The sequence below is a fragment of the Daphnia pulex genome, chromosome 10, assembly GCF_021134715.1.
Source record: "Daphnia pulex isolate KAP4 chromosome 10, ASM2113471v1".
In the NCBI taxonomy this organism is placed as follows: domain Eukaryota; kingdom Metazoa; phylum Arthropoda; class Branchiopoda; order Diplostraca; family Daphniidae; genus Daphnia; species Daphnia pulex.
In genome coordinates, this window is record NC_060026.1 from 3,743,649 (window position 1) to 3,768,859 (window position 25,211).

Genomic DNA, 25,211 nt, shown 5'->3' on the forward strand with positions numbered 1-25,211 from the left:
AACATATTCGACACTGGTTTGGATGCTTTTGCGTAATACTATATACATTTACTTTAATTGGCATAGATAACAATGCGATTACAAGTAGAATACATAGAATTCACACCTTTTTGCACCTTTATTGTTTACTGACTGTGCCTGTTTACACTTTAAGAACTCGCATAATTATTTAAGCACATCTAATCAACTTTAATCAAAACAGGAGAATTTGACCTGTTGATAAAAATTCCATTTCCTTTTTTGTTACATCATAATGAAGGAACTTCTTTACCTGGTGAAATTGTTACTTTCCAATTCGTCTTGCGTTTTCAGGTTCCCAAACTCGTCCATCAAATTAATAAAATTGTTCCTATGATTAATTAAAAACGTTTGCACATTCCCTAATCGACAATATTAAACGATCACTAAAAGTTCTCCTGAAAAGAGAAAGACTATGTGTAATAAAATAAAACCGGCAGCATGTTTCAAATACTTCGGATGAGTAAATTACCTTTGTGTATTTGCTTAGTGCAGGCTCCCAGCAGATTGACGACGTTGAGGTGCGATCCCAAGTAGTCGAGGATTTTTAGTTCACCGATGAGTGCTTCCATTGCGGCGACGTTGGCTTTCGACCGGACAATTTTGACGGCCACCGTTTTGACAGTTTCTTCAGACCCTTTAAGACCCACTTCTGGTGGTTGACAACCCCCAAAAATTGGTACCCTTTTTAACAGTGTCTGCCTTAAATAATATGCCGATGATGTCGGACAACTGGATTGGACGGGATCAATAGAAATGTGGGCGATGGGATTGCCTGGAATGGACCCAAATGTAAATGTGTACGTGTGTTTTACTGACTGGTAATGAACAGATGGAATGAGCCGTTGAACCCCTCATCCGAGTCATTTGATAACTCTGCCCTCATCGATATGGTCGATTTGGAGCAAAGGAAATACGAAATCGATTCGACTGGCCTTGTTAAAAGCAGATACGATTCGCATCTCATGTGAAAGATGGTAAATTTAAGGTAATCAATAACTGCAACAACGTTCTTAAGACCTTCCTTTATTTGAAATACAAAGACCATTTGCATCCTTTCGCCACAACTCGGTCGATGTACTAAAATTCACAGCGTTAAAAACAGGGAAAGCGTTGGATTGTCTCCGCTTAGACCGCCGTATCTGCTTCAGTTGAACGTCAGAAGGTTCGATCACTCGATGGTTGCCGACGACATCGTTTAAACTGTCTTTGTATATGCAATACTATTTCTTAAAAAATCTATTTAAAAACACGAATCAAAATCAAACTCGGTCGAGTTTGGTATGTATACCCGCAAAATGTGTTTCAATTTGTGTCAATGTGTTTTGTTTTAAAAATAAGAAGACAAATGAGTTAATTTTATTTTGTATTTCCGAATGATTTGATATTGAAATTGAATGTCTCGTAAAAATGTCAGAGAAATGATACGAAGCGTTTAGTCCAAGTCGTTGGAAGGATCGTTGGGTGGGTCGGGCTGATCGTCGGTACTGAGCAGATTGATTCTAGGAAGTCTTATTGCCACCATGAATCGATGGAAAGCATCGTCGTTCATCAAGATTTCATGGTTCAAGATGACCCGACGACTTCCATCGTGCATCCCAAAATTAGCAATTCTCCGTCTTGGTGGTGCGGGAGGACGAACGGGTGTGAAAACTTCGCCCTGGGCCGATCCCGAAGTGATGTTGTGAACGAATTGGCTGAACGGTTGCCTGCATGTCGGGCACTCCAACTTGACGCGGCACCAGCTGACCAGACAGTCGAAACAAAAGACGTGGCCGCAATCGAGTCGTGATTTGTCCGTTTGGGGACTCATGCAAATGGCGCATTCACCGTGGTCGTAATTCATCGGTTGGTGTTGGGGACCGGAACTTCCGGAGGGAATGGCAGGTTCATCATTCACAGCAGGTAGATCGTCAGTTGAAAGGCTGGACGTGGGATTTGCCATTTCAGCTGATTCATCGTCGGTTATTACGTCACCAGCCGGTTCGTCGTTATCCTCCATGTTGGAAACAGGATTCAGATTTTCATTGGCCGACTCGTCGTTGAAGTTTGATTGATCGTTGGACATGTTGAATCTTTGATATCAAGGCAATAACGATAAGAAACCGTGTCGCCTATTTATTTCCCGAGTCCTTGCCGATTTGCCTCTGCAAGTCCTCATCCGAGCCTATTTCTTTTCATATCATTTCAAATAATTTGAATTCGAGTTTTGTATGGTTTTAAATGGCTGCGTCTCATTAAATCGCATTTATTTCAATACTTTTAAAAGATAATTCATTGAGACAACAGCCGCAATTCAGGAAAATAAGTTTCACCGCCGAGCGCCATAAACAACGTATACTGTGCACACGTCTGTGTACTTTGGTATGCGTCGCGGTTTATACGATGCAAGACACACAGGTGAATTGGGACGAGACACACGGACATAAATTACTGGGGTTTTTTTCAGTATTTTCCTTGTGCAGTCAAGAGTAAAATCCTAAAAGCGAAAAAAAGCGAGCCCGAAGGGCGAAGCTAATTGCGAGCCCGAAGGGCGAAGCTAATAATCGCATACGCAGAAAAAAAAATACCATGTCACTTTGTCTGTCTGTATGTCCCGCTCCAAAACTCGGGTGTTTCACGACAGATTTCGGACTTTTTGGTCTTAAAAATTACACAAAAAATATGCGGTGCGACCAGAACAAAAATAATTCCATTTACTTAATTAGTTTTCCTGTACTTAATGAAAAATTGTTAAAATAATTGTTTTACGACTAGTGACATCTGGTGGTTGCGACTACATTTTCATTTTAGATCAAAATAAATCACCACCAGATGTCTATAGCATCGCCGTGTTGACGCAATCTTTGATGTCCCAACTATGACGCAACAGCCAGATTTGCATTTATGTTTTACAGTTATTTGATTCATAAAAATTGAAATATTGAACTTTATGTATAAAAATAGGAAAATATGAGTTGAACAAACTAAACGTAAATAACTTGCAAGGATATTGAACTGTGACAGAAAAATCCCGTTTTGAGACCAAAAAGTCTGTTAAGAAAAGTGTGAATTGTGAATAAGTCCGACTTAAACATAGGCCCTGAATTTTTCATTTAAGACAGTTTTCAACTGGCTTACGACTATCCCTTCGCGGCGAGCTGATAAGCTTGCTTTTCTATCTAATAGATAATAATCTAGATATCTAGATAATATCTAATGATATCTAATGATAATAATAATAATATTAGGCCCAGAATTTGTCAATTAAGACAGTTTTCAACTGGCTTACGACTATCCCTTCGCGGCGAGCTGATAAGCTTGCTTTTCTATCTTAATAAATTAAACAAACTGAAAACATAGACGTATTGATTAACTGGCAATGTGTTAGAGATTCCGTATGGGATGCCCCTGCAACCGAAGTATCCAGTGTCTCTAGCTCTTCCGTTGGCCAGAGATAACGTCGATGTCATGTGGGTCTCGTTCCTTCCAAACGTTTTGCGAAGGCGATTGTCCAGGTCACTCAACTATTTAATCATACGAATTTTTTTTTTTTTTTAAGGAACGGCTCTAACCGGCATCGCAAATGGTTTTCTATACTTCCGCATTTTTGGTTAAGTAATCTGGAATTTCCCATGAAAAATTGAACGTGTTCCTTTGATTTTCGTCTTCAAAGGCGTAGACGCACGTCAACGTGAGATTTGTCCCTGCGTCGATTATTCGCTCGTTCCCACCAGGAATCATTCTAATATATTGCGCTTAAGTAGAGATGTAAGAATTAATTCATATTTCGTTAAGCAGGTTAATAACTTAAATTACTTTCTTTTGGGAGCTGAGGGCGCTCGGGGATTTTAGGGAGCTGCGAACTGCGGGCAACAAAATCCTGAATTTCCATCTGCTAATTTACAGGCTGTTGATCCATTGGTGGGAAGAACCAGTTGGTACCAATAGGAGCAATCTTTGGCCTGTTGGCACTCTGTCGTCAAAATTAAACTGCCGTTGCCATAAAAACCGCACTTTTGAACACCACTGCTGTTGTCAATTTTCCAGTCATCACTCCCTATATATAAAAAAGGTGTTAACAATAATTTGGATTCAATTTCATTCTGTCAATAAAATGTTTGCTAATAAAAACCCGGATCAGATCTCCAAGGAACGAATCCACAAATGACGTTTCTTTCTATGTCAGAGAGGGGTGTCGTCAATGGCGCCTTCTTCATTTAACAGTATCCAAAATCACCCAACACAAAATGACTACATTCTGGGTTGGCAATGCAAAGTCGACCACACTCTTGACTGGTTTTGCAGTCCTATTGGGCGCATTTCCTTTATCGTCTCTGGTTGTAGTATTAAAGAGAAATTTGTATAGGTCGTCGTCGGGAAAGTCGCAATTGATCCGCCAATTGAATCCGCCGTCGCCAGGGTTCCAATCTGTCAAATTCTCAGCGTCCGCTAGATGCATTAAAGATAACAATGCGATTCCAAACAGAATGTACATCGAAGACATTTTCACCTTTGTCATACTGACTACACCTGTTTACACTTTAACCATCACTCGCATAAATATTATTCAAGTTAATGATATCAACTGTAAGCAATGTCGGAGAAAGAAGAGTCAAATAAAATGTGAGCTGACAATTTACTAGTCCCCACTTCTCATCGATTAAATTCTTATAAACTTGAGAGTTTAAAAATCAAACAAACAAATTTGAGCTGAATATGCACTGGTTCACTTAACTATTTCCACTTTACTTTAAACCTTAACTGTTTTTTCACTATACTGGTCACGAAATTAAATTTTTCCAAGTCAAATATTGCAGTTCGCAGCCGAATGGATTTCCCTGCAGATAATTACTCAAGACATGGAAGAAAAAAATGTGCGTCTCTACGGATCATCCTTTGATCTCAAAGTGCCAGGTTTTTCTTTTCTTTCAAAAGCTTTAGTGAAGGACGGGGCATGATAAGGTGGAAAGTAATTCACGTGCGGCAGGCACAGCCACCCCTTTCCTCCAAACGGAACAACGGCAAGTTCTTATGTGTTTCGTCTAGTTTTTGACGCGATTTTCTGACTTTTTAATACTAATACTGTTTTCAGCTGTGCAAATTTAACTTTTTCCATTTGGGACTTGAGTTGGGACTCGGCAACTAATGTCAGGCGTGTCTAAGGCAACAAGCCGAAACCGCAAATTCATTTCTTTCTTTCTACTCGGATTTCCTGAAAGAACAAGTAAATGAACGACCACAAAAACGCACAAAATCACAACACGTAGACAATTCTAGGGTTAGCAGATATTTTTACTATGGTTTTAACGCTAGGTAAAAAATCAACAAAAGGCGAAGTAAATGAAATCCCGGATGGGGATGGGGATGTGGATTTCCGATATTTCACGCAAAGGCTTAACTTAATTGTTTAAAAAAAACTTATTGGACCTCTTGTTATATTTTTTGTGCTAACGAATGAAACGTGAAGCAATTGATCTCCCGGATTAGGATGTGGAATTCCCTTTCCCAGATCTCACAATGAAGATACAAGTAATTGTTAATTAACTTCTGAATCCATATCCAATAGGCCTACGCCAAAATTGTAATCACTTAAACATTTACATTAGGGGACAAAAGAAAATAAGCTAAGAAATGTTTAGAAGATTTACTGTTGCATAGCATGGAACGAACTTTTGATGCTCTTCTTGATTAGAGAAATCGCTTCTGACTACCAATTTCATTTGGGAACCGAAATCCCAGGATTGGGTGGAAGCTAAGCGGAATAAGCTGAAGAAGAGCGGGGTCGAGCTGATAACTCTGGACGATCACGATAAAATTTTAACCTTCGACACAATGTCAAACGCAAAACAGACACCGACTTGTTACGAGTTGAGGAAAACAGAAAAATTAATGGAAGGGTTGTCAGAAATCTATCTATTGGTTATAAGATCGGATAAAAGCTATTAGATTGCTCAATTTTGATATACACTCTTTATTACTACGCTGTCCCACCTCAAGGAGAAACTGCAAGATCAGCTGTTTCAGTTCGCACATTGCTTTGCAAATTTTAGAAATGAAGATCAAGATATCAAGTGAACTAACTCTCTAAATTTTGGATGACCAAAGTTGAGACGCTTCAACATAATGAGCACATTCAAAACATTGGCAAACCTGTAGTAATATGCTATATATAGTTAGTCGGGTTTCTGAAACTGAAAGACGAAAATCGAGACTTCCAATGTAGTGTCAAATTCGAGGTGAATGTTTTGAAACACATTACTGAGCAGGACAGAGTCAAATTAAGCCTATAAAGAAAAAGTAGATGTCACAAACTACTGGCTCTCTTAAAACAACCTCTATTTATGACGAGTTGAAAAAAGTTTTGACCGCATAGCTCGTTCATTGTGCAAACGCGAATCATTTTCAAAGATTAAAAATGTTTTAATTGATTTTGACAGCAACCGAGCGGGATCTTGGACGCAATTGCCTGCTGGATCTATTAAAATCAGAGAATCCTGATGGTAATGATGAAAAACAAACTTTGCATTATGGTTCCGCATTTGCCATCGACCGTTTGGAAAAGCGCTTAGCAAATTGTGGCTTCTGACAATGAACAATGAAACATCGTCCTTCGGCATGAAATCGAAGAGCACTAGGACTGGAATGGTTTCAGCGAATTGGAGCTAGAGCGATTTGGTTTAAGCACGACAAATATTCTGTAGGCCTAATATCGTTTGACTATCTCAATCACGAAACTTTTTAAGAGCATGCTCAAGGCCGAGGGATTTGAGAAAGGGTTTTCGCTTCCTAGACATTTACGTTTTGATCGTTTCGAAGAGCGCGATAGCAAAATTGTTGCTTTAGACTATGATCGACATGATCCTTTGGAATAAAATTCAAGAGCACTCGGACTGAAATGGCTTGAGCGAATTGGTTTAGCACGACAAATATTCTATAAGATCACTTTACTATCTCAATCGTGAAACTTTTAAAGGCATGCTCAAGGCCAAGGGATTTGAGAAATAGATTCACCTCCTTCTAGACATCTATAAGGGCTTTAAATTGTTGAGTTATGCAGATTCGGATTTTGAAAAAAAAAGAAACACTAAACATTCGCTGGAGATTGAACCAAGTTTTCCGTGTCTGATTCTTTAAGCAACTTTCTGGAATGCATTAATGAAAAACTGAGTAAAAGAGAAGTTAACGAAAGGTTATTCGATAACATGGGAATTGTAGCCATCAGTCAATGTTGCTTAATCCACAATTGAAGGCGAAAATCCCATTAATTACTTGACAGATTCCATACAAGATTATCAAGATGAAAAGGTCTCTGGTTAAACATTTGATGAGTAAAATGCCTCTTGCAATAGAAATCGTTATGGGTATTACTAACCGATTTGGTAAGCTAAGTCAAGGAATAAAATGCTAGATATAGCCTTAGTACTCTAAAGAAACACAAAGATGACAGGAGAAAGCACAGTATTTCAAGCTACTATTTTCAAATACTTTGACAGTAAATGTAAGAAAAGGATAACCACTAATTACTGTCAAAAATTCTATTCAGGCAGAAAACAGCAACAAATTAATCACTGAGTGTCAAAAAGACGGATGGACTATTATTATTCCATCATTATTCGATTCGATAGCGATGACATGGATAAGCTAGCATTAGGCCGGCATTAGGTGAACAGATATGACAGATTTTGTCTTACCTTTGGTTGCACATAGGAATACTCTTATGTGCCTGTAAATAGAAACAAGAATTTCATTTCTGACTCTGCATTCTGTGCCTGTAATTTAAATATCTCCCATCCAGATTTTTAATTAGTTTAAATAAATTCAATATTAAACTATTGACTAAGCTGTAACAGCATCAGGTAGTTCACATTAAGTTATAATCTAACTTATTCTTCATTAACCAATGAAAGGCACAAGATAACATTTCTAACATTTGGTAAATTATAATCAGAGTTCTCGTGATTTTACCCAAAAAGTTCTTCCACTCCCCACGGCCCACGCTAAACAAAGCTCAGCGAAACCATCTAATTCCTCTTCAATGTAAGAAATTTATTTGGGGAAGGTGATAGTATTCACAATATCTGAACAAATGACGACATACCGAAGAAGAAATCGATCCAGCTCCATTAGATGTCTGAGAAATCACAACCTCTGGTTGTCACCACGTCCATCACAAGCAACGGTCAAGCACTATTGCAGAAAGCCAGAAATACACTATTGCCAAAACTTTGCACATCAATTTCACATACAGTTTCAGAATTAATTATGTCATGTTAAAATTTAAGAATCAGTACGTATAGACAATAATCTGCTTTACAATAAAATATGAGAACTACGCTCACAATTGTTCACAAACTTAAGTGAAACACAAACAGTCGTAGAAAATTTGACCAAAACAAAAAAAAAACGTCGAGAAGGATTCAAACCCCCCCTTTTCTTGGCACAAAAATGCGCAACCATATTGTTACCCACCCTCACAACGATTTTTCCGTTGATGAAACATTTAAAAATAATATTAGTTAAAGCACACAATACTGCAGCGTGAATAATCAATTACGTCGGCGACTATATATCTGTATAAAGCTGTAAATTTTAAAATATGTAATGTGATAACTTAGACATAACTACTGTCCCTTCTCCCACCGTCCCACGTAAAGGGAAAAAACAAACAAAAGATAAGCAAATAACACAATGATTTCATATTAGCGAGAATTGCTCTGTACCAATAAATAATTGATTATTACTAACAGTTTTCTAAGCGCTCTTTGTCTAAAGATTGGAATCCATATGGTTTCCCTTTATTCTTTGGCCCGGAATGCCGTCATTTATACCTGGCAGTGAAGAGATTCTCTTCAATAAGTTCCGTCATGCAAAAAATCTATTGGCTCTATCGGAGAGATATGTACAGAAATACAAAGGAGGCGGGCGGCTCGTTTAAATATAAAGAAGGACTGCATTTACGTTCCCAGGAGAAACCCGTATTGATTAAAGGTAAACAGAGAAGAATTACAAGACCTAGAAAGTCCATCTGACATATATTTCTCAGTGGCCATGACGGAGAGTGGAATATACTAGAACGGCATCTCACCTTTCAGTCCGGCACTAGACACCCCGTTCCAACCATCTATAGAGCTGCCAATGCTGCCATCACAACTGGTTAGTTCACACATAATACAACAAATTTCAACGTGAAAGAAAATATACCTGCGGTTTAAGAAAGAAAATAACTTTTTTTGATGAGTGTGTTCGTGACGCTCGCACTTTTTTCTAAGGCCGTACTCAATGGCCGCCATAAAATAGAGTAGCCTATATAATATATTCTCTTAGTCGTGTGACCGTGGAGGAAATTTCTAGTACAATCAACATTTTTTTTTTTTTTTTAATGGGAAAAGAAAAAAAAAACTGTCAGTCAACTTTATAGATTCAAATCAAAGTCATGTGCAACATCTCCAATCTTTTTGGCTTGATGTTTTGTCGTGACTGGTCCGTGGCAACCGTCTGTAAACTCTACGAAAGTGATGATTCCACACGACGAGCCACTCCCCAACATCCCAGTCTATTGCGTAACGTATCACATAGTACGTGGGAGTGTAAAAAGGTGAAATGTTGTTCTTATTCCTAGCGCTCCTTTTCCGACCGCGCGTCCCACCAACACCTCGGTGCTCTTGTACCGCGCGCGCGGCAGTGTAAACAACTGGAAGCCCGTTGTATATAACACCCTCCATTGAAGTGTATATGTATACAGCATCAAAGTACCACTGCAGTATAAAGGCTAACCTACATATATATATATATATACGTTTTGATATGTATATGTATATATTTATATCTAAAAGCGAGGAGCAGCCGAGCTGCAACTTGATTTCCATCCTTCGTGAGAAATGGGAATTACACACACAGCACAGCCACAGTTTTCTTATTTTTTTTCTCCTCGGCTTAAAAAAAGTCGAAAATAAAATCAATTTGGATGTGTAGAAACTGTCGAACACGCGATTCCATTGAAAAACTTTTATTTCTTTTTTTCAATCTCGACCGGCGCAAAAGTTTAGAGACAACAAAAACCACTCCCGCAGAATCATTTTCTTCTCTGAAAGAAAAAGAATTGTTTGTCGACGCTGAAGGCTGAGAAACGGTGCCAAAAAATGTTCTTCTTCCGTCTGCCGCGGCGTGGCGCAATAAAAATCCTGCGAGTGATGCAGGTCGTTGGGGAGACAAGATCATTGTTTAGGCGATCCACAGTCCACACAAGAGAGAGAATGAAAGAACCTGCACTTTGTTATGACGCATTTTGCGGGGAGACACAAAAGGACGAAAAACAGGGACGTTGTCGCCATCGACGAAAAAATCACCGAAAAACAAAATGAAAATTCAAGGCAAAAACAAAATGACCGTACACACACAGCGATCGACATTCCATAAGAAATTGGAAGAAGCCCATCATTCCGGTTGGCGGAACTTTTCCCACCCTGGCCGCGAGCATCACCACTCCGCCAAAGGAAACAAAATGTGGGTCATTGGCGCGCGGGCGCGCGGCTTTCAAAAGTTTTCTCTTTTTTTGAACGAAAAACCGCCAATGTCGTATAGCTCCCTGGGAGGGAAAAACAAAATCATTTTCATTACTTCTTTAACGAAGTAGACGCAAACATCGTAAATTAGCCCGACAATGGATGTGGTGCGCGGTCAGGCCTGCCGTGAAAGAGAAATAAATAAGTGCGTCTCAGACGACCGATAGTACACCCAGGTTGTATACGTGTATACCGATTGATACAATTCCGCGCTGTAAAAATACTACACATAATGATACGGGGGCTGTCATTTTATTTTCTATTCGTCCTGCTCCAAGTGCTCGGCGTGCGATTTCATCATAACTTTGTTCGTGATTTACTTTTCTTGTGAAAGGCCAGCAGAAAGAAGAAGAATCAACGAGTGGGAACAAACACAAGTGTGTTAAAAAACGTAATAAGGATCGTCTTTGGTCATGCGTTCTTGGGTCCGGCGGAACGCTCACTCGGCGTTTCGGGTTTGTTAGTGTCTCCCTCCTTTCCTTTCCAATTCCGGCCCCCCGGACAGAGATGTTGTATACACAACGGGCACTCAACTCGAGTCCAGTAGCCGTTTGACCAGTCGGCCAGTTGCATCGTTCCAGAAAACGTTCCAAAATCAAGTTTTTGAAAACCAAGCGCATCTGAACTTGGGGACTTGCTGGGCATCGGATTCGATCCATCGACTTTCTGCCATGGATTTAAAAGGTGGCGGTGGCGGCATCAGGTCGGACAAGAAACGCGGACCGGTGACGGCTCTCTTGTCCAGGCAGAATTCCAAAACGGGCAGAGGATCGACTCCGCCGGTGAGCAATTCCGATCAGGATTCGCCGCCAGTTGTGCCAGACACAATCGACAGCCCGCTGCTGGGCAGAGCCAACAACAATGGCGCGGGTAATAGCATCAGCCGGACGTCTTCCATCCGGAGTAAACAGGGGGAGCCATCGGCGGATCGCAACACAAGTCCAATGCCGAAAAGCCGAGACCAGACACCGGAATCGGGAGATTCGATCCAGTCGACTGGCGATTCTTCCAGCCTCGGCAACAAAGTGGCCGGCAAGCGGATGATTGATTCAGCCAAGAAGAAGATTCTCTGGTTGGCGTCTAAAAACGAATGGGGCGGACTGGAACAAGCCATGAAAACGCTGGAACAAACAGTTGCGGCCAACAAAAATTCACCCGAATTACTTTCACCACTGGCCGACATACAGGACGAGGTAATAAAAATTCACCTCCACCCCAACTGTCTGAATCCATTAAAAAATATTATTTGATGATATAGTTCACTGGTTACACGCCGCTGATGTACGCCGTTAAGGACAACCGAATTTCTCTAATGGAGCGGATGATGGAGCTCGGTTGCGACTTGACCACCGTTAACAAAGTACCCAAACTTGATTCTTTTTTCTTTCTTTTTTTTCCTGGTTTTTTTTTTTGTTTCTGTCAAATTTGACGGTCTACATATCGGCGTGCTCTGTCTGCACGCCCGCAGTAGCACTCTTATTAACGATTCACGTCAACAGGTGATGATCATTTTTTATGGCGGTGGCTCTGACCTGTCATCTCTGAGCATATTATCGATCAAACAACCCAAGAAAATAAAGAGAGAAACTGCGTACATACGAGAGCGCAAATCGGGTGCCGACCAGAGGGGGTCAGCAAGTATAACAAAATATAACAAAAGGGCAAACACACGGAGAAGAAGTTGAGGAACATGTAAACTGTTTACAGATAAATATAGTGATACATATATGCTATAGTGTAAATATAATCCCTTGGGGGTGGTATATCTCTCGTTGCTGGGAGAGCCGCGACTTTCATTTTAAATACATAAACCGTGCGGAAGCGTGACACAATACAGTCATCTATTATCCCGAGCTTATACCGGCTTATACGCGGTGCTGACGGGAGTCCCGCACCGAAATAAAAAGACGCACGCGATCCTCAACACCCCCTAGCAGTCTGGTTCTTTATTCGCAGTTAGGGAAACTTTTTCCTTTTCTTTTTAGTGGGCATAGTGCGCGACTCTTCTCTCTCTAACCCCGGAATTTAACAATTTTGATGGATGTGTGTACACAGGATAATTATAACACGTTCCACTTGGCCGTGTTGTATTCGAGAGAGGATGTCATCAAGAACTTGCTGGCACGGAAGGCTGACATTACCATTCTGGCCGGGGTAAATAATAAAAAGATGCGCACCAAGTAAACGGAGGATCTTTAACCTAATCATCGCCATTAATTCATTTTGTTTTTTTGTTTTTCTGTTTGGAATATTTTTTACTAAAAACGTTGGGGGATATTTAAAAAACAGCCTCGACTACAAAATGTCCTCCATTTAGTGGCGTCGAGAACGGGCGGATCGGGAGCTTCCGTCGCCAAATTGCTACTTGCTTCCGGAGCTAAAGACTTCCGCTTGGCCAGAGATCAGGTTTTATTCGACATTGCGTGACTCGGGTCTTGACTTAATAGTATCATTAAATTGTTTGCAATTGTGATTGATTATTAGGAGGGCTATCTACCGCTGCACGTCGCCGTGGAAATAGGCAACATGCACGTGACTAAAGAGTTGCTCAATATGAACGGCGATGTCCAGGTGAAAGCCACTTTCGGACCCAAAATGGAGATCGCCTTTCACGCGGCCACCAGACGTCGGGACATTGAACTTTTGAGGATTTTGAACGACCAAGGAAGTCCCGTCGACGCCACCAACGTAACTAAAACAAAAATTATTGTCACTAATTAGCGTTGACGGTCAAATAACCGTTGGATGATTTTTCAGGCCGAGGGGCAAACTGCTTTGCATATTGCGGCGGCCGACGGCGACGAGAACATTGTCAAATATCTTCACATGCTCCACGCCAATCCCAACATATCCGATAACGAAGGTAATAATCGATACAAATTAATCAAGAAATTGATCTGACCTTATCTCACGTCCGAAAAATTCGTTGCAGATCGAACGCCGGTACTGCTGGCAGCTGAAAGAGGTCGGACGGCCGTCGTCGAGATCCTGACGGAAAAGTTCCGGGCATCCTGTTTGGAGCGCACCAAAGATGGCAGTACTTTGCTGCACGTCGCTTCACTCCATGGACACCCGGAGACGGCCCTGATGCTGCTCAAAAAGGGAGTCCCACTTCACATGCCTAACAAGGTAACAAGAAAAAAAAATCGTTTGAAAGTTAATCAATAGGAGAATCCAATTCCCAATCGACTAACAACGTTGGGCTTGTTGAAATTGTAGAGTGGAGCCAGGAGTATTCACATCGCGGCACGAAAAGGCCACGTCGGAGTCATCCAGACTCTTTTGTTGAAGGGCGAACAAGTGGATGCCACTACAAATGTAGGAATGAACATAATTAACAGCAGATTAGGTTTTAAAAATATAATTTGAATTTGTTGATTTTGTTACGATAGGATAATTACACGGCACTTCATGTGGCTGTCCAGGCTGGAAAAGCTAATGTTGTAGAGACCCTGTTGGGATACGGAGCTCAAGTTCACATCCGAGGTATACATGGATTATTTTAAATTGATAAATGATTTAATTTAATTGATTTTAAATTTTCCTACATGGACAGCTGGAACCTTGCAAGAAACGCCTTTGCATATAGCGGCCAGGGTGACGGAAGGAGGTGAGAAATGTGTGCAAATGCTACTGAAATCCGGATGCGATGCCAACATCAATCGAGCCGATGGAGTTCGACCGCTTCACGTGGCGGCCAGTGAGGGGCATTTCGGTGTAGTTCGACTCCTTCTTGCCGATGGGGCTGATCCTTTGCTGGTGAACATCAACGGTGAAACGCCTCTCCAGGTGGCTTGCGGCACGTCACATCCAGGGACGCTTTCCGTCGTCCAGCTGTTACTGGAACACGTCCAAGCCGGATCGGGTTCAGCCGCTACCTACGTCAATACCCGCAACTCTATCGGTGAAACATCTTTACACGCGGCCAGTAACCAACCCCGAATTACCACAACCGTCAAAGGAAAATATCCTGATCGTGACATTGCCCAGTCTTTGCTCCAGGCCGGCGGAGATGTTAGTCTCGACACCTATCAAGTAAACAGTCTAATTTTAACTCCTGAAAAGATTAAAAATGTAATTACATTTCAATCATATTTTGGTTCAAGACGAAAGAGAATCCACTGCACTACTGCGCCTCCCAGGGTAACGTTCCCGTTCTGTTGGCCCTGCTGGCCAGCATTCGACCGACGGAATTACAGCGGGTGGTCAACAAACAGAATTTATTGGGTCGATCACCTTTGCAAGTGGCGGCAAAGAACGGCCATCTTCAGTGCGCTCTACTTTTACTTCAAAATCAGGTATTAAATAATTACCAAGGCCTATTTATAATGTTTTATTACGTAATTACTTTTATTGTTTTCAGGCTCGAGTCGACGTCTTCGATAACGACGGAATGTCGGCCTTACATTTGGCGTCCGAATCGGGACACGGGGCCGTTTGCGACGCTCTTTTGACTCACAACGCTTTTGTCAACAGCAAATCGCGTGTCGGACTGACTCCTATCCACTTGGCGGCCCTTAAAGGCTATACTGAACTGGTCCGGTCATTGGTGACTGTCCACGGAGCCACAATTGACGCCCTAACTTTGGTAAAAAAAAACAAAAAACAAATTTAAATGTTTTAAAGTTGAACGACCAATTGAATTTACTCTTTGATTGATTTCTAGCGGAAGGAAACGGCACTTCAATTGGCAGCCGGAGCCGGCCAGCTTGATGTGTGCAGTCTTTTAGTTGAATTAGGAGCCGAAACGAGTGCAGCGGACGAGTTGGGTCGTAAAGCGATTCATTTGGCCGCCCAGCAGAACCACTCAGAAGTGGTGCGTTTGTTTCTGAAACACCAGCCGGCCCTTGTGTTGGCAGCCAATAAGGTATTATAAAGCCCTAGAAAGAAAAAAGAAACATTTCTTAATAAAAAGTGATTCATGGGATACGACAATGGCATCGGACAGGACGGTAATACCTGCGCCCATATTGCTGCGATGCAAGGATCGGTGGACGTGCTCCAGCAGTTGATGAAATTCGACCTATCGATCGTGACGGCCTCTCGCAACCGGACGAGCGAATCGACTCCTCTCCACCTAGCGGCTGAAGGTGGACATGCGGATGTGGTGAAAATGTTGCTGGAAGCCGGAGCACTTCCGCAGGATGAGAATAAAGTAATGTAGTCTGCTCACTTTTGTACATCACAGGAATTTGTGTTGTGTAAAAATGTGATTTGCTAACGTGACAGGCCGGATTCACAGCCATTCAATTGGCAGCCAAAAACGGGCACAATGTAGTCATCGACGTCTTACGCGACGCCAGTCCCGACACGCTCAGCTATGCGAGTCGTCGAACCGGATTGAATTCTTTACACGTCGCTGCTTGCTACGGTCAATCGGGTGAGAATTCCACCGGTTCCGTTGTACATTTTGAATACCTTCCTTAATTACCTGTCAATCAGAAATTGTTCGAGAAATGTTGGCACACGTTCCGGCCGGTGTGCGATCAGAAGCGCCGACAAGTTTATCCGGAACGGGAGTTCTTCGTGAGTTGGACGGCGAGGCTGGGCTGACGCCATTACATTTAGCCGCATATTCTGGCGATGAGAATGTTGTTCGGCTCCTTCTCAACTCGGCCGGCGTCACGGTGGACCAGCCATCCGCCCAAAATGTACCGCACCGCATCTATTATAGATCGGATGTGATTAGAAATCATTTTTAAATCTGTTTGGCTAGGGTTTTACCGCATTGCACTTGGCATGCCGAGGAGGCCACGGACCAGTGGCTGGCCTCTTACTTAGCCGCTCCACTGGACTCTTGACCACTCCAGACGGACACGGGCGATCACCACTTCATGTGGCCGCCGCTCACGGGCACGGACGATTAGTGGAGCTCCTTCTCGGTCAAGGAGCCGACATCAATGCTGCAGACAAAGTAGATTTTTGGGGGATTTATTTTTAAGTCACCTCTATTTCATAGCTGGATTCTTCTTTTCAGGCTGGATGGACGGCCCTTCATCTAGCCGCTCGAGCCGGTCATCTGGCAATGGTCCAATTGTTGCTGGACAGTGGAGCCACGCCTCGTAGTTTCAACGATAATGGGCGAATTCCGTTATGGTACGCAGCTTCAGAAGGTCACACTTCCGTCTTGACTTTACTTTTGAAACGGGAACATGATGCCTACGGTTTGATGGAAGATCGCAAAGTAACTTTTAATTCATGAATTAACACGAAGGGGTTTAGTAAATGAATTATCGCATCAACTAGTTTGTCTACAACCTGATGGTTTGTGGCAAAAATCACAACAACTTGCCACTGTGCGAATTCATTTTGGAATCGCCAGCGCCTGTGGACGTGGCCGCCAAATTATCGCACATCCTAGCCACATTGTCCGTCAAGGTAAAGTGATTTTCATGAAATTGAGCTTACATTACCTGATGCCATCCGTATTGCAGGAAAAAGAGAGGTCAAAGGACCTGCTCCTCATCTCCTCACTCTGCATGAACGAACATTCCTGGGTTCTCTCTCCTGCTCAGGCTGGTCGCTACCAGCATATTCTTTTGGACATTATGGAAAAGTTGGCGGATAGATCATTAAGGTATTTAGCACGATAGTTTAATAGAAGTGACCGAATTGATTTCTTATTGAATAACAGGCCAAATATTCATCACACCGTTATGCTGGACGGTGTGCCCGATGCAATGAAAACTCTGGATACCGTACGGGTTGGCAAAGTTGTCATGGCCTCATGAGCAATTTGAATAAACACATTCTGGTCTCGTTCATGCCGCCTTCTCCATTCTGCTCGAGGATCGGTTATTTCTAGATTTTTCTTCTAAGATTCAGAGGTAAACTAAAGTCGTCGTTGAGAGTACACAAAACAGATTTAGGATATATTTTTACGAAGGCTGTATTATTTTCATTTACTGTAAAATTTAATTCAAGGGAGAGGGGGTATAAATGAGGTTCAAATACGCAGCTTTTTTTCTTATCAAATTTTGCGAGTTAGTGTGGATAAAACATCTTTAGCGGGACAACATACACGAATCCCGCCATATTCGCATGCAAACGAATCTTTTTCTAAAAAAATCGTAGTAGAGAAAATGGGAGGGGGGTAAAGAATAGGACAGAACGAAAAACAACAAAGCCAAAGACGAAAAATGCTGACGATCTGGAAAATACAGATAAAGTATCATAAATGGTAGATGAAAAATGTAAGATTGAAAAAAGGCAAATGATATAAAACCGTTTTCTATCAAGACCCGAAAAAGATTTTTGACGACAACGGTATGCAAAGTGCCGACGTGAAGGCAAGTGTTGTTAGGATGGAGACAAAGGCGTGTGATCATGATGATGGGTTCACCAAAAGAAAACGTGATATCTACTTTGTTCTGTGGCGATTCGACAATCTACCGATTCTTAGACTTCTTGTTTTTCTTCTTCTTCTGGCGTCCGTTGTTTGTTGATGTGGCCACGTTATCCGTTCCACCGAGACCGGCCTGATCGAGGTTATCGACATCCGCTTCGTCATCTTCATCTTCTTCTTCAATACGATCCTGAACGTTGTTTTCGGGATCCATCTTATCGATCAAAGGAAAATTAGTTTGAGCTGGCGGAACAAGCACCTTGCCATGTGAATCAATATCCCACCTGGTTATTATTCGTGTAATCCGGAATTGATCGATTATTGTTGCCGTTGTCATCACTGCCATCGAGCGGATTGGTTGCGTTACGTAACGATGCCGACAAAGATTCAGAGCTCGAATCAGCCGATTGGTTATATTCGCTCATTCTCTTAATGACCATCTCAGCCTGCATGGCGTCTTGCTCCAGTGATTTCAAACGAGCCTCCCTCCACGCCGCTCGTTTCTTAGCCTATATCAAACGTGCACAATTCCATCTCATTATTCACTGTATTAGTAGGTGTTAATTTACAATGCATACCTGTAAAGCTCTTTGCTCAGTTGGCGATAACATTTTCTCCTCTTCACTGAGTTCTAAACCCTGCGACAAATGAACGAGACGTTAAATTGGCTTAAACTAAATAAAAGAATTCGGAAACTTACCTCGCGTGTTAGTTTATCCTTAAGACGTTTTTCTGCTTTGGCGGTACGAACGATGGAAGGATGCCGGGCTGTCGGGACGGTTGTGACCTGATAGTATCAAGTTGTTTTTTATATTAGCTGGTGTTTAGATCAGATGCTAAAAGTTTGCTAAATTACCGTGACGGCTACAGCGACGGGCTCAACATGGGGTTCGTTTGCTTCATCTATTTCATCTTCATCCTCTTCATCAACGTCGTCTAAACGGCTCATGTTGAGCAGTTGCTCGCTAGTAAGATTGGCAATTTTCCTTTCTGAATATTCAAAATTATCAATTGAAATTAGTTGTATTTCGAAGACATTTTACTATGTAAAACTTGCCTTCTTCTTGTTTCAATTTGTTGACTTCATCCTCACTCAAAAAGCTGAATCTCTTTTCTGTAAGAATACAACTGTTAGTCACTACTAATAACAAGTACACTACATTTACGAATTTACCAGGTTTAGCTGCGGGTGTAATTGTCTCTTCAATCTCCTTCAATCTCCCCCTTCAATCTCCTCAAAGAATCGCTTCTTGGCACTAAAAGTCATCTTATCCGGGCTGGGACCAGTCAAACCAACTCCCTGCGGTGCCGTTTTCGGTACGGCGGGAGTGGCGGGAGGAGGCATGGCATCCTAACGGACAACAACGAGAAACGCGGAAGAGACGAACTCAAAAACAGCTTAGGCTTAGCTTAGGCTTAGCTTAGTCACTGAGACTAAGCTTTCGCAACTTTGCAAGCCTGAAGAAATTCTGCAGAAAAAGAGAAAGGTTGATTAGTGCCACTATTCTTGCTCAAGATTTTCGCAAAGTTTTTCAACATGGTCAGGAATCTGCCAGCGTTGACCAACAGATAAACAGGATGTTTAAAAAGCTTACCTTGGGCAAGTCTCTAATATGATTGGCATCAAGCAGTAGCTCTTCTAGACTTCTTGAATAACGCCAGAGATCTTCGGGGACGCTAGGTAACGAACAGTGACGCTTATCCACATACTCGACCTGACGATTGCATCCTTTGAATATTTTGAACATTTTTGTCAGTTTCGGTGAGTCGTTCGGTGGTCAACGGCCTTGGGGAAAAGTGAAGACCCCAGTCAAAGTTCCATCAGTTCGCAGAGGCACACAGTACTCGGATGAAAAATTGAACACGCCGAGTAAGATTCCCCCGTAGAGAGTAGAAAAAAAATAACCCACACAAACTGTCTTTTAAAGTCGAGTTACGAGCAGAATTCGTTTTAAACGTCAAATATGGCCTAGCCAGATTTGTGTATGTGAAGTGTGCGTGCTAGAACTGCTAGCGGGCTAGCGGCTAAAAGGTATACCCAATTACCCACCCAACAGAAGACCAAGTTGATCCGATAACCGCAAGTTGGCGCTGTGGAAAATTTGTTGTCTTTTGCAGAAAAACAGATCGAACTGGGGCAAGGTCATGTGCCCAAACCAATGGCTTACTGACACTTAAACAACTGAAAGAATTCAGAATATTAAATATTTTTTATGAACAAAAATGCATTTGTGACTATTCTTATCTTCGATCATTAGAATTTCATCCGTCATTAATTTTTAAAAAAATAATAATGGTTGCCTTCAATAACTCGCGCACTGATTAATAATGTTCATTATTAAACCAATTCGTATATAATAAACCAAACTAACCATAGTCATGAGTTCACGGCATTGCGAATTTCATGTCTCGGATCGATGTGACACACTGGTTCACATAGGCCCAAACTAGGTGCTGGGTTGAGGTGCTACATATGGCACTAAAAACTTGCCATAAGCCACGATACACTCGGAATGAACATAGATTTTATTTTTCGTGTAAATGAACACTCAAATTAATGGTGAGGAGGATCTGTTTTTCAATAAGTGTTGTGCAACGCTCGTAAATAAAGATTTTAACGTAGTAATATTCTTAGGGCTATGAACCAGTTAGAAAATTACAGAGGAGGGACATAAATCCTTACGTTTCATAATTTCAATTGCACATCAGACATCAATGTTCAATAATGGTAATATAATTATCAATGATCCGTAGGTACATCTACAGGATACATTGATAATAATTACAGGTCCGGTAACGTTTATTTCAGGTCCGGTTATACTGATGTCTAACCATATCATTATCAAATCTAACAGAAAATTTAAATAAATAGCTAAACATAACAGGGGTGGTCAACTGTACTGAATAAATATACCTCAATTCAGCTGAAAATATTTTTGTTGTATAACAGTTGCGTAATGAACAGATAACTGTTTAAGGTAGGATTAATGTTCATAAATTAAAATTGACATAAAGATTGGTTAAATTGCTTTTACGTATGAGCAAAGCAACATTGACGGGCGTTCTCAAACTTTATTTGTACTTTTTTACGTATGGCAAGCCGTTCGTGCTATGGCAAGCCGTTTGGGACATCTGTAAACGATAATTGACAATGTAATCGTAATCGTAAACAGCATCTTAATCAGTCCAGCAATCGTAAATATAATTGCAATCGGCACTTTAATGCCCCAATTAATGCGCAATTTCCAATTTAATTGATTATCGTACAATTTCTATGGCAAGCCACCCTTAAAGGGAAATGTAATAGGTAATGGTGAAGTTAATCGTAATGGTAAACAGTTAACTAATGGGAAACGCAATGATAGTGTTAATGGTAAACAAATCAAACAATGCCCAGTCATAAATTATTTAGAATATGAAAATTATAACGAAATTGAATGCAATAACTTAATGAGGGTTTTAAATACCATTTACACCAACAATTACAAATGCACTTATTATTGATTTTAGTACATCATTTAATAATTATTAAGAATTAGTTCAATCTCGCATTTCAATCTGGCTTATTCAATCGTAGGTTTATAATGCGCTGTTACTAAATAAGAAGTGTTCGACGGATCCGCCATCTAGGATGGGAAATTCGAATGAATAAATGTTATCCCCGTAGTGTCACCTAGTGTTGAATGATAAAAGATTCTCATTCAAAAATTGTTCCCGTCACGTTTTGAATAGATATTCTTATTAATTAAGATCGGAAGCGTTTAGCTCCAGAAGATACAATCAAGGACGTGATAGACGCAGTTAACGCCACCCAGGGTCAAGAAGAATTGTTAAAACTGACGCGCGACGATTATTTCACCTTATTTATAACCAGAGAAGACCAAAGCTGTATTGCGAGCCAAACGTGGCCATGATCGGCCATGATGAACTTGAAGGACTGCTCCGTTCCCAAGTTATCGTCCTCGCTAGCCGTTATCGTAGACATTTTACCAGAGACGCCGGAAATCTTACCGCAACTCGCCCAGCAGCTCGCCCAGCAGTTTGATCGAGCTGTATAGGCCTAGCGAATGCGTCAGTTGTCGTCGAACAGACCAATCCAGTTCGGGTAACAAAAGAATGATGGCAAAGTCGCCGAACATGTTGAAAATGCGCTGTCCGACGCACAGGGCCGTGTCTACGACAAACATTTCTTGTCGGCGAGCGCCTTCAGTATAAAACGAATGATCTAGCTAATACAAGGCATGAATCAGCGTGTGATTATAAATTCAACAACATCAGAAGGGAATTTTCACCAGCAACTCGGCTTAGTTATGAATACAGCTCATTAATGAAAAACTTACAATATCAATATTTGATAATCCAAATCAAATATTAACTAAATTAAAATTAGTCATGCTAACGCTGCCAACCATTTCGTGTCGGATAGTTTATGGCAAACGGGGCTGGTGCATTGGGCTCGTAAGTCGCATTGCCAAGATACTGTTATTCTGTTCAATTGTGTTTAAATCTGTTGATATCGAGAATTTGAAAGAATGAGCATCATTCAATATTGCCCTTACTTCGACAATTTTAAATTTTTATTGGCAATTTACAAGTTTCTAATTCAGACGAATTGAACCAAGTAGTCGATCGCCCTCATAGAGAACTGAGATGAAATAACATTTATATTACCAATGTTTGTATTGTAGGGGTGCAGTGCATCATCACGCAACGATGTGCACGACGCCCAGCGGAGCGACACTAAGCAGACAAATTCAAATCTTTGCATTGGTCTGCAGTTCGCTTGCCCGGAGACGCGTTAAATAAACCAGGAGAATCTGGAATACTAAATAATAAAATGATAGAATATTTACGTTGATGTAATTACCAAACATAAAACCAATGGAACCCTATGTTATGTTATAACATTATGAAAAACGGATTCCTCCTAGATACTCGGCACAATAATGAATAAGGCTCATTATTTAAAACTTGTTAAAATATTCGCTAATCTAAATATTGACTAAATAAACATTAGTCATGCTAACGCTGCCAACCATTTCGTGTCGGATAGTTTATGGCAAATCGCCAGCACTTGTCAACACTCATCAAAAATTTACACAGTTCGTGTTACACTCCTGCGATGAAATAATTCCAAATACGCAATCCCATCGCAATTTAATAGTCGCCTTTATTACGGTACTTCAATTTGAATTTCAAATTCCATTCTCGTGTGATTTTCGGCCTTCCATTGTATTGTTTCCCTTTATTCTTTGGCCCGGAATGCCGTCATTTATACCTGGCAGTGAAGAGATTCTCTTCAATAAGTTCCGTCATGCAAAAAATCTATTGGCTCTATCGGAGAGATATGTACAGAAATACAAAGGAGGCGGGCGGCTCGTTTAAATATAAAGAAGGACTGCATTTACGTTCCCAGGAGAAACCCGTATTGATTAAAGGTAAACAGAGAAGAATTACAAGACCTAGAAAGTCCATCTGACATATATTTCTCAGTGGCCATGACGGAGAGTGGAATATACTAGAACGGCATCTCACCTTTCAGTCCGGCACTAGACACCCCGTTCCAACCATCTATAGAGCTGCCAATGCTGCCATCACAACTGGTTAGTTCACACATAATACAACAAATTTCAACGTGAAAGAAAATATACCTGCGGTTAAGAAAGAAAATAACTTTTTTTGATGAGTGTGTTCGTGACGCTCGCACTTTTTTCTAAGGCCGTACTCAATGGCCGCCATAAAATAGAGTAGCCTATATAATATATTCTCTTAGTCGTGTGACCGTGGAGGAAATTTCTAGTACAATCAACATTTTTTTTTTTTTTTTAATGGGAAAAGAAAAAAAAAACTGTCAGTCAACTTTATAGATTCAAATCAAAGTCATGTGCAACATCTCCAATCTTTTTGGCTTGATGTTTTGTCGTGACTGGTCCGTGGCAACCGTCTGTAAACTCTACGAAAGTGATGATTCCACACGACGAGCCACTCCCCAACATCCCAGTCTATTGCGTAACGTATCACATAGTACGTGGGAGTGTAAAAAGGTGAAATGTTGTTCTTATTCCTAGCGCTCCTTTTCCGACCGCGCGTCCCACCAACACCTCGGTGCTCTTGTACCGCGCGCGCGGCAGTGTAAACAACTGGAAGCCCGTTGTATATAACACCCTCCATTGAAGTGTATATGTATACAGCATCAAAGTACCACTGCAGTATAAAGGCTAACCTACATATATATATATATATACGTTTTGATATGTATATGTATATATTTATATCTAAAAGCGAGGAGCAGCCGAGCTGCAACTTGATTTCCATCCTTCGTGAGAAATGGGAATTACACACACAGCACAGCCACAGTTTTCTTATTTTTTTTCTCCTCGGCTTAAAAAAAGTCGAAAATAAAATCAATTTGGATGTGTAGAAACTGTCGAACACGCGATTCCATTGAAAAACTTTTATTTCTTTTTTTCAATCTCGACCGGCGCAAAAGTTTAGAGACAACAAAAACCACTCCCGCAGAATCATTTTCTTCTCTGAAAGAAAAAGAATTGTTTGTCGACGCTGAAGGCTGAGAAACGGTGCCAAAAAATGTTCTTCTTCCGTCTGCCGCGGCGTGGCGCAATAAAAATCCTGCGAGTGATGCAGGTCGTTGGGGAGACAAGATCATTGTTTAGGCGATCCACAGTCCACACAAGAGAGAGAATGAAAGAACCTGCACTTTGTTATGACGCATTTTGCGGGGAGACACAAAAGGACGAAAAACAGGGACGTTGTCGCCATCGACGAAAAAATCACCGAAAAACAAAATGAAAATTCAAGGCAAAAACAAAATGACCGTACACACACAGCGATCGACATTCCATAAGAAATTGGAAGAAGCCCATCATTCCGGTTGGCGGAACTTTTCCCACCCTGGCCGCGAGCATCACCACTCCGCCAAAGGAAACAAAATGTGGGTCATTGGCGCGCGGGCGCGCGGCTTTCAAAAGTTTTCTCTTTTTTTGAACGAAAAACCGCCAATGTCGTATAGCTCCCTGGGAGGGAAAAACAAAATCATTTTCATTACTTCTTTAACGAAGTAGACGCAAACATCGTAAATTAGCCCGACAATGGATGTGGTGCGCGGTCAGGCCTGCCGTGAAAGAGAAATAAATAAGTGCGTCTCAGACGACCGATAGTACACCCAGGTTGTATACGTGTATACCGATTGATACAATTCCGCGCTGTAAAAATACTACACATAATGATACGGGGGCTGTCATTTTATTTTCTATTCGTCCTGCTCCAAGTGCTCGGCGTGCGAT

The 25,211-nt window shown here is 41.3% G+C and overlaps 3 protein-coding genes and 2 long non-coding RNA genes across 5 annotated transcripts; 1 reads left to right on the top strand and 4 right to left on the bottom strand.

Annotated features, from left to right (window-relative positions):
- Positions 1–3,326: 3,326 nt before the first annotated feature.
- On the bottom strand, positions 3,327–4,172 carry LOC124205426. Its single transcript, XM_046602873.1, has 3 exons — positions 3,817–4,172; positions 3,598–3,755; positions 3,327–3,524 (listed from the first exon to the last, which is right to left on the bottom strand). The coding sequence occupies exons 1-3, from the start codon at positions 3,890–3,892 to the stop codon at positions 3,327–3,329; spliced, it is 432 nt and encodes a 143-aa protein (XP_046458829.1). The 5' UTR covers positions 3,893–4,172.
- Positions 4,173–10,917: 6,745 nt separating this feature from the next.
- Positions 10,918–17,324, top strand: LOC124204857 (ankyrin-1-like). Its single transcript, XM_046602089.1, has 21 exons — positions 10,918–11,755; positions 11,821–11,922; positions 12,618–12,716; positions 12,852–12,968; positions 13,047–13,250; positions 13,320–13,425; positions 13,495–13,691; positions 13,782–13,880; positions 13,955–14,048; positions 14,119–14,597; positions 14,669–14,860; positions 14,926–15,150; positions 15,229–15,429; positions 15,511–15,717; positions 15,792–15,942; positions 16,005–16,213; positions 16,279–16,476; positions 16,540–16,746; positions 16,809–16,940; positions 16,997–17,139; positions 17,197–17,324. Exons 1-21 carry the CDS (start codon positions 11,234–11,236, stop codon positions 17,291–17,293), a joined length of 3,981 nt encoding a protein of 1,326 aa, XP_046458045.1. The 5' UTR covers positions 10,918–11,233; the 3' UTR covers positions 17,294–17,324.
- LOC124204859 lies at positions 13,349–14,784 on the bottom strand. The gene is made up of 3 exons (XR_006879145.1): positions 14,645–14,784; positions 13,757–14,590; positions 13,349–13,683 (listed from the first exon to the last, which is right to left on the bottom strand). It is a non-coding gene; the product is annotated as an uncharacterized LOC124204859 (long non-coding RNA).
- Positions 17,325–17,406: 82 nt separating the features above from the next.
- LOC124204858 (protein scribble homolog) lies at positions 17,407–19,142 on the bottom strand. Its single transcript, XM_046602090.1, has 7 exons — positions 19,082–19,142; positions 18,965–19,021; positions 18,764–18,897; positions 18,608–18,694; positions 18,486–18,545; positions 18,192–18,416; positions 17,407–18,121 (listed from the first exon to the last, which is right to left on the bottom strand). Exons 3-7 carry the CDS (start codon positions 18,854–18,856, stop codon positions 17,951–17,953), a joined length of 636 nt encoding a protein of 211 aa, XP_046458046.1. The 5' UTR covers positions 18,857–18,897; positions 18,965–19,021; positions 19,082–19,142; the 3' UTR covers positions 17,407–17,950.
- Positions 19,143–19,339: 197 nt separating this feature from the next.
- Positions 19,340–19,920, bottom strand: LOC124204860. The gene is made up of 2 exons (XR_006879146.1): positions 19,503–19,920; positions 19,340–19,376 (listed from the first exon to the last, which is right to left on the bottom strand). It is a non-coding gene; the product is annotated as an uncharacterized LOC124204860 (long non-coding RNA).
- Between the last annotated feature and the right edge of the window lie 5,291 nt (positions 19,921–25,211).

Bases quoted from the DNA above. Each gene is read 5' to 3' on its own strand.
- LOC124204858 (XM_046602090.1), bottom strand. From the start codon at position 18,856: ATGAGCCGTTTAGACGACGTTGATGAAGAGGATGAAGATGAAATAGAT. The intron at 18,695-18,763 runs GTAATTTAGCAA...TGATACTATCAG, and splicing joins CCGTCGCTGTAGCCGTCACG to GTCACAACCGTCCCGACAGC. The intron at 18,417-18,485 runs GTATGCATTGTA...CGTTTGATATAG, and splicing joins CTGAGCAAAGAGCTTTACAG to GCTAAGAAACGAGCGGCGTG.
- LOC124205426 (XM_046602873.1), bottom strand. From the start codon at position 3,892: ATGGAAATTCAGGATTTTGTTGCCCGCAGTTCGCAGCTCCCTAAAATC. The intron at 3,756-3,816 runs GTAATTTAAGTT...TCTCTACTTAAG, and splicing joins CCCTCAGCTCCCAAAAGAAA to CGCAATATATTAGAATGATT. The intron at 3,525-3,597 runs GTATAGAAAACC...ATGATTAAATAG, and splicing joins ACTTAACCAAAAATGCGGAA to TTGAGTGACCTGGACAATCG.
- LOC124204857 (XM_046602089.1), top strand. From the start codon at position 11,234: ATGGATTTAAAAGGTGGCGGTGGCGGCATCAGGTCGGACAAGAAACGC. The intron at 15,430-15,510 runs GTATTATAAAGC...GGCATCGGACAG, and splicing joins TTGTGTTGGCAGCCAATAAG to GACGGTAATACCTGCGCCCA. The intron at 16,941-16,996 runs GTAAAGTGATTT...TCCGTATTGCAG, and splicing joins TAGCCACATTGTCCGTCAAG to GAAAAAGAGAGGTCAAAGGA.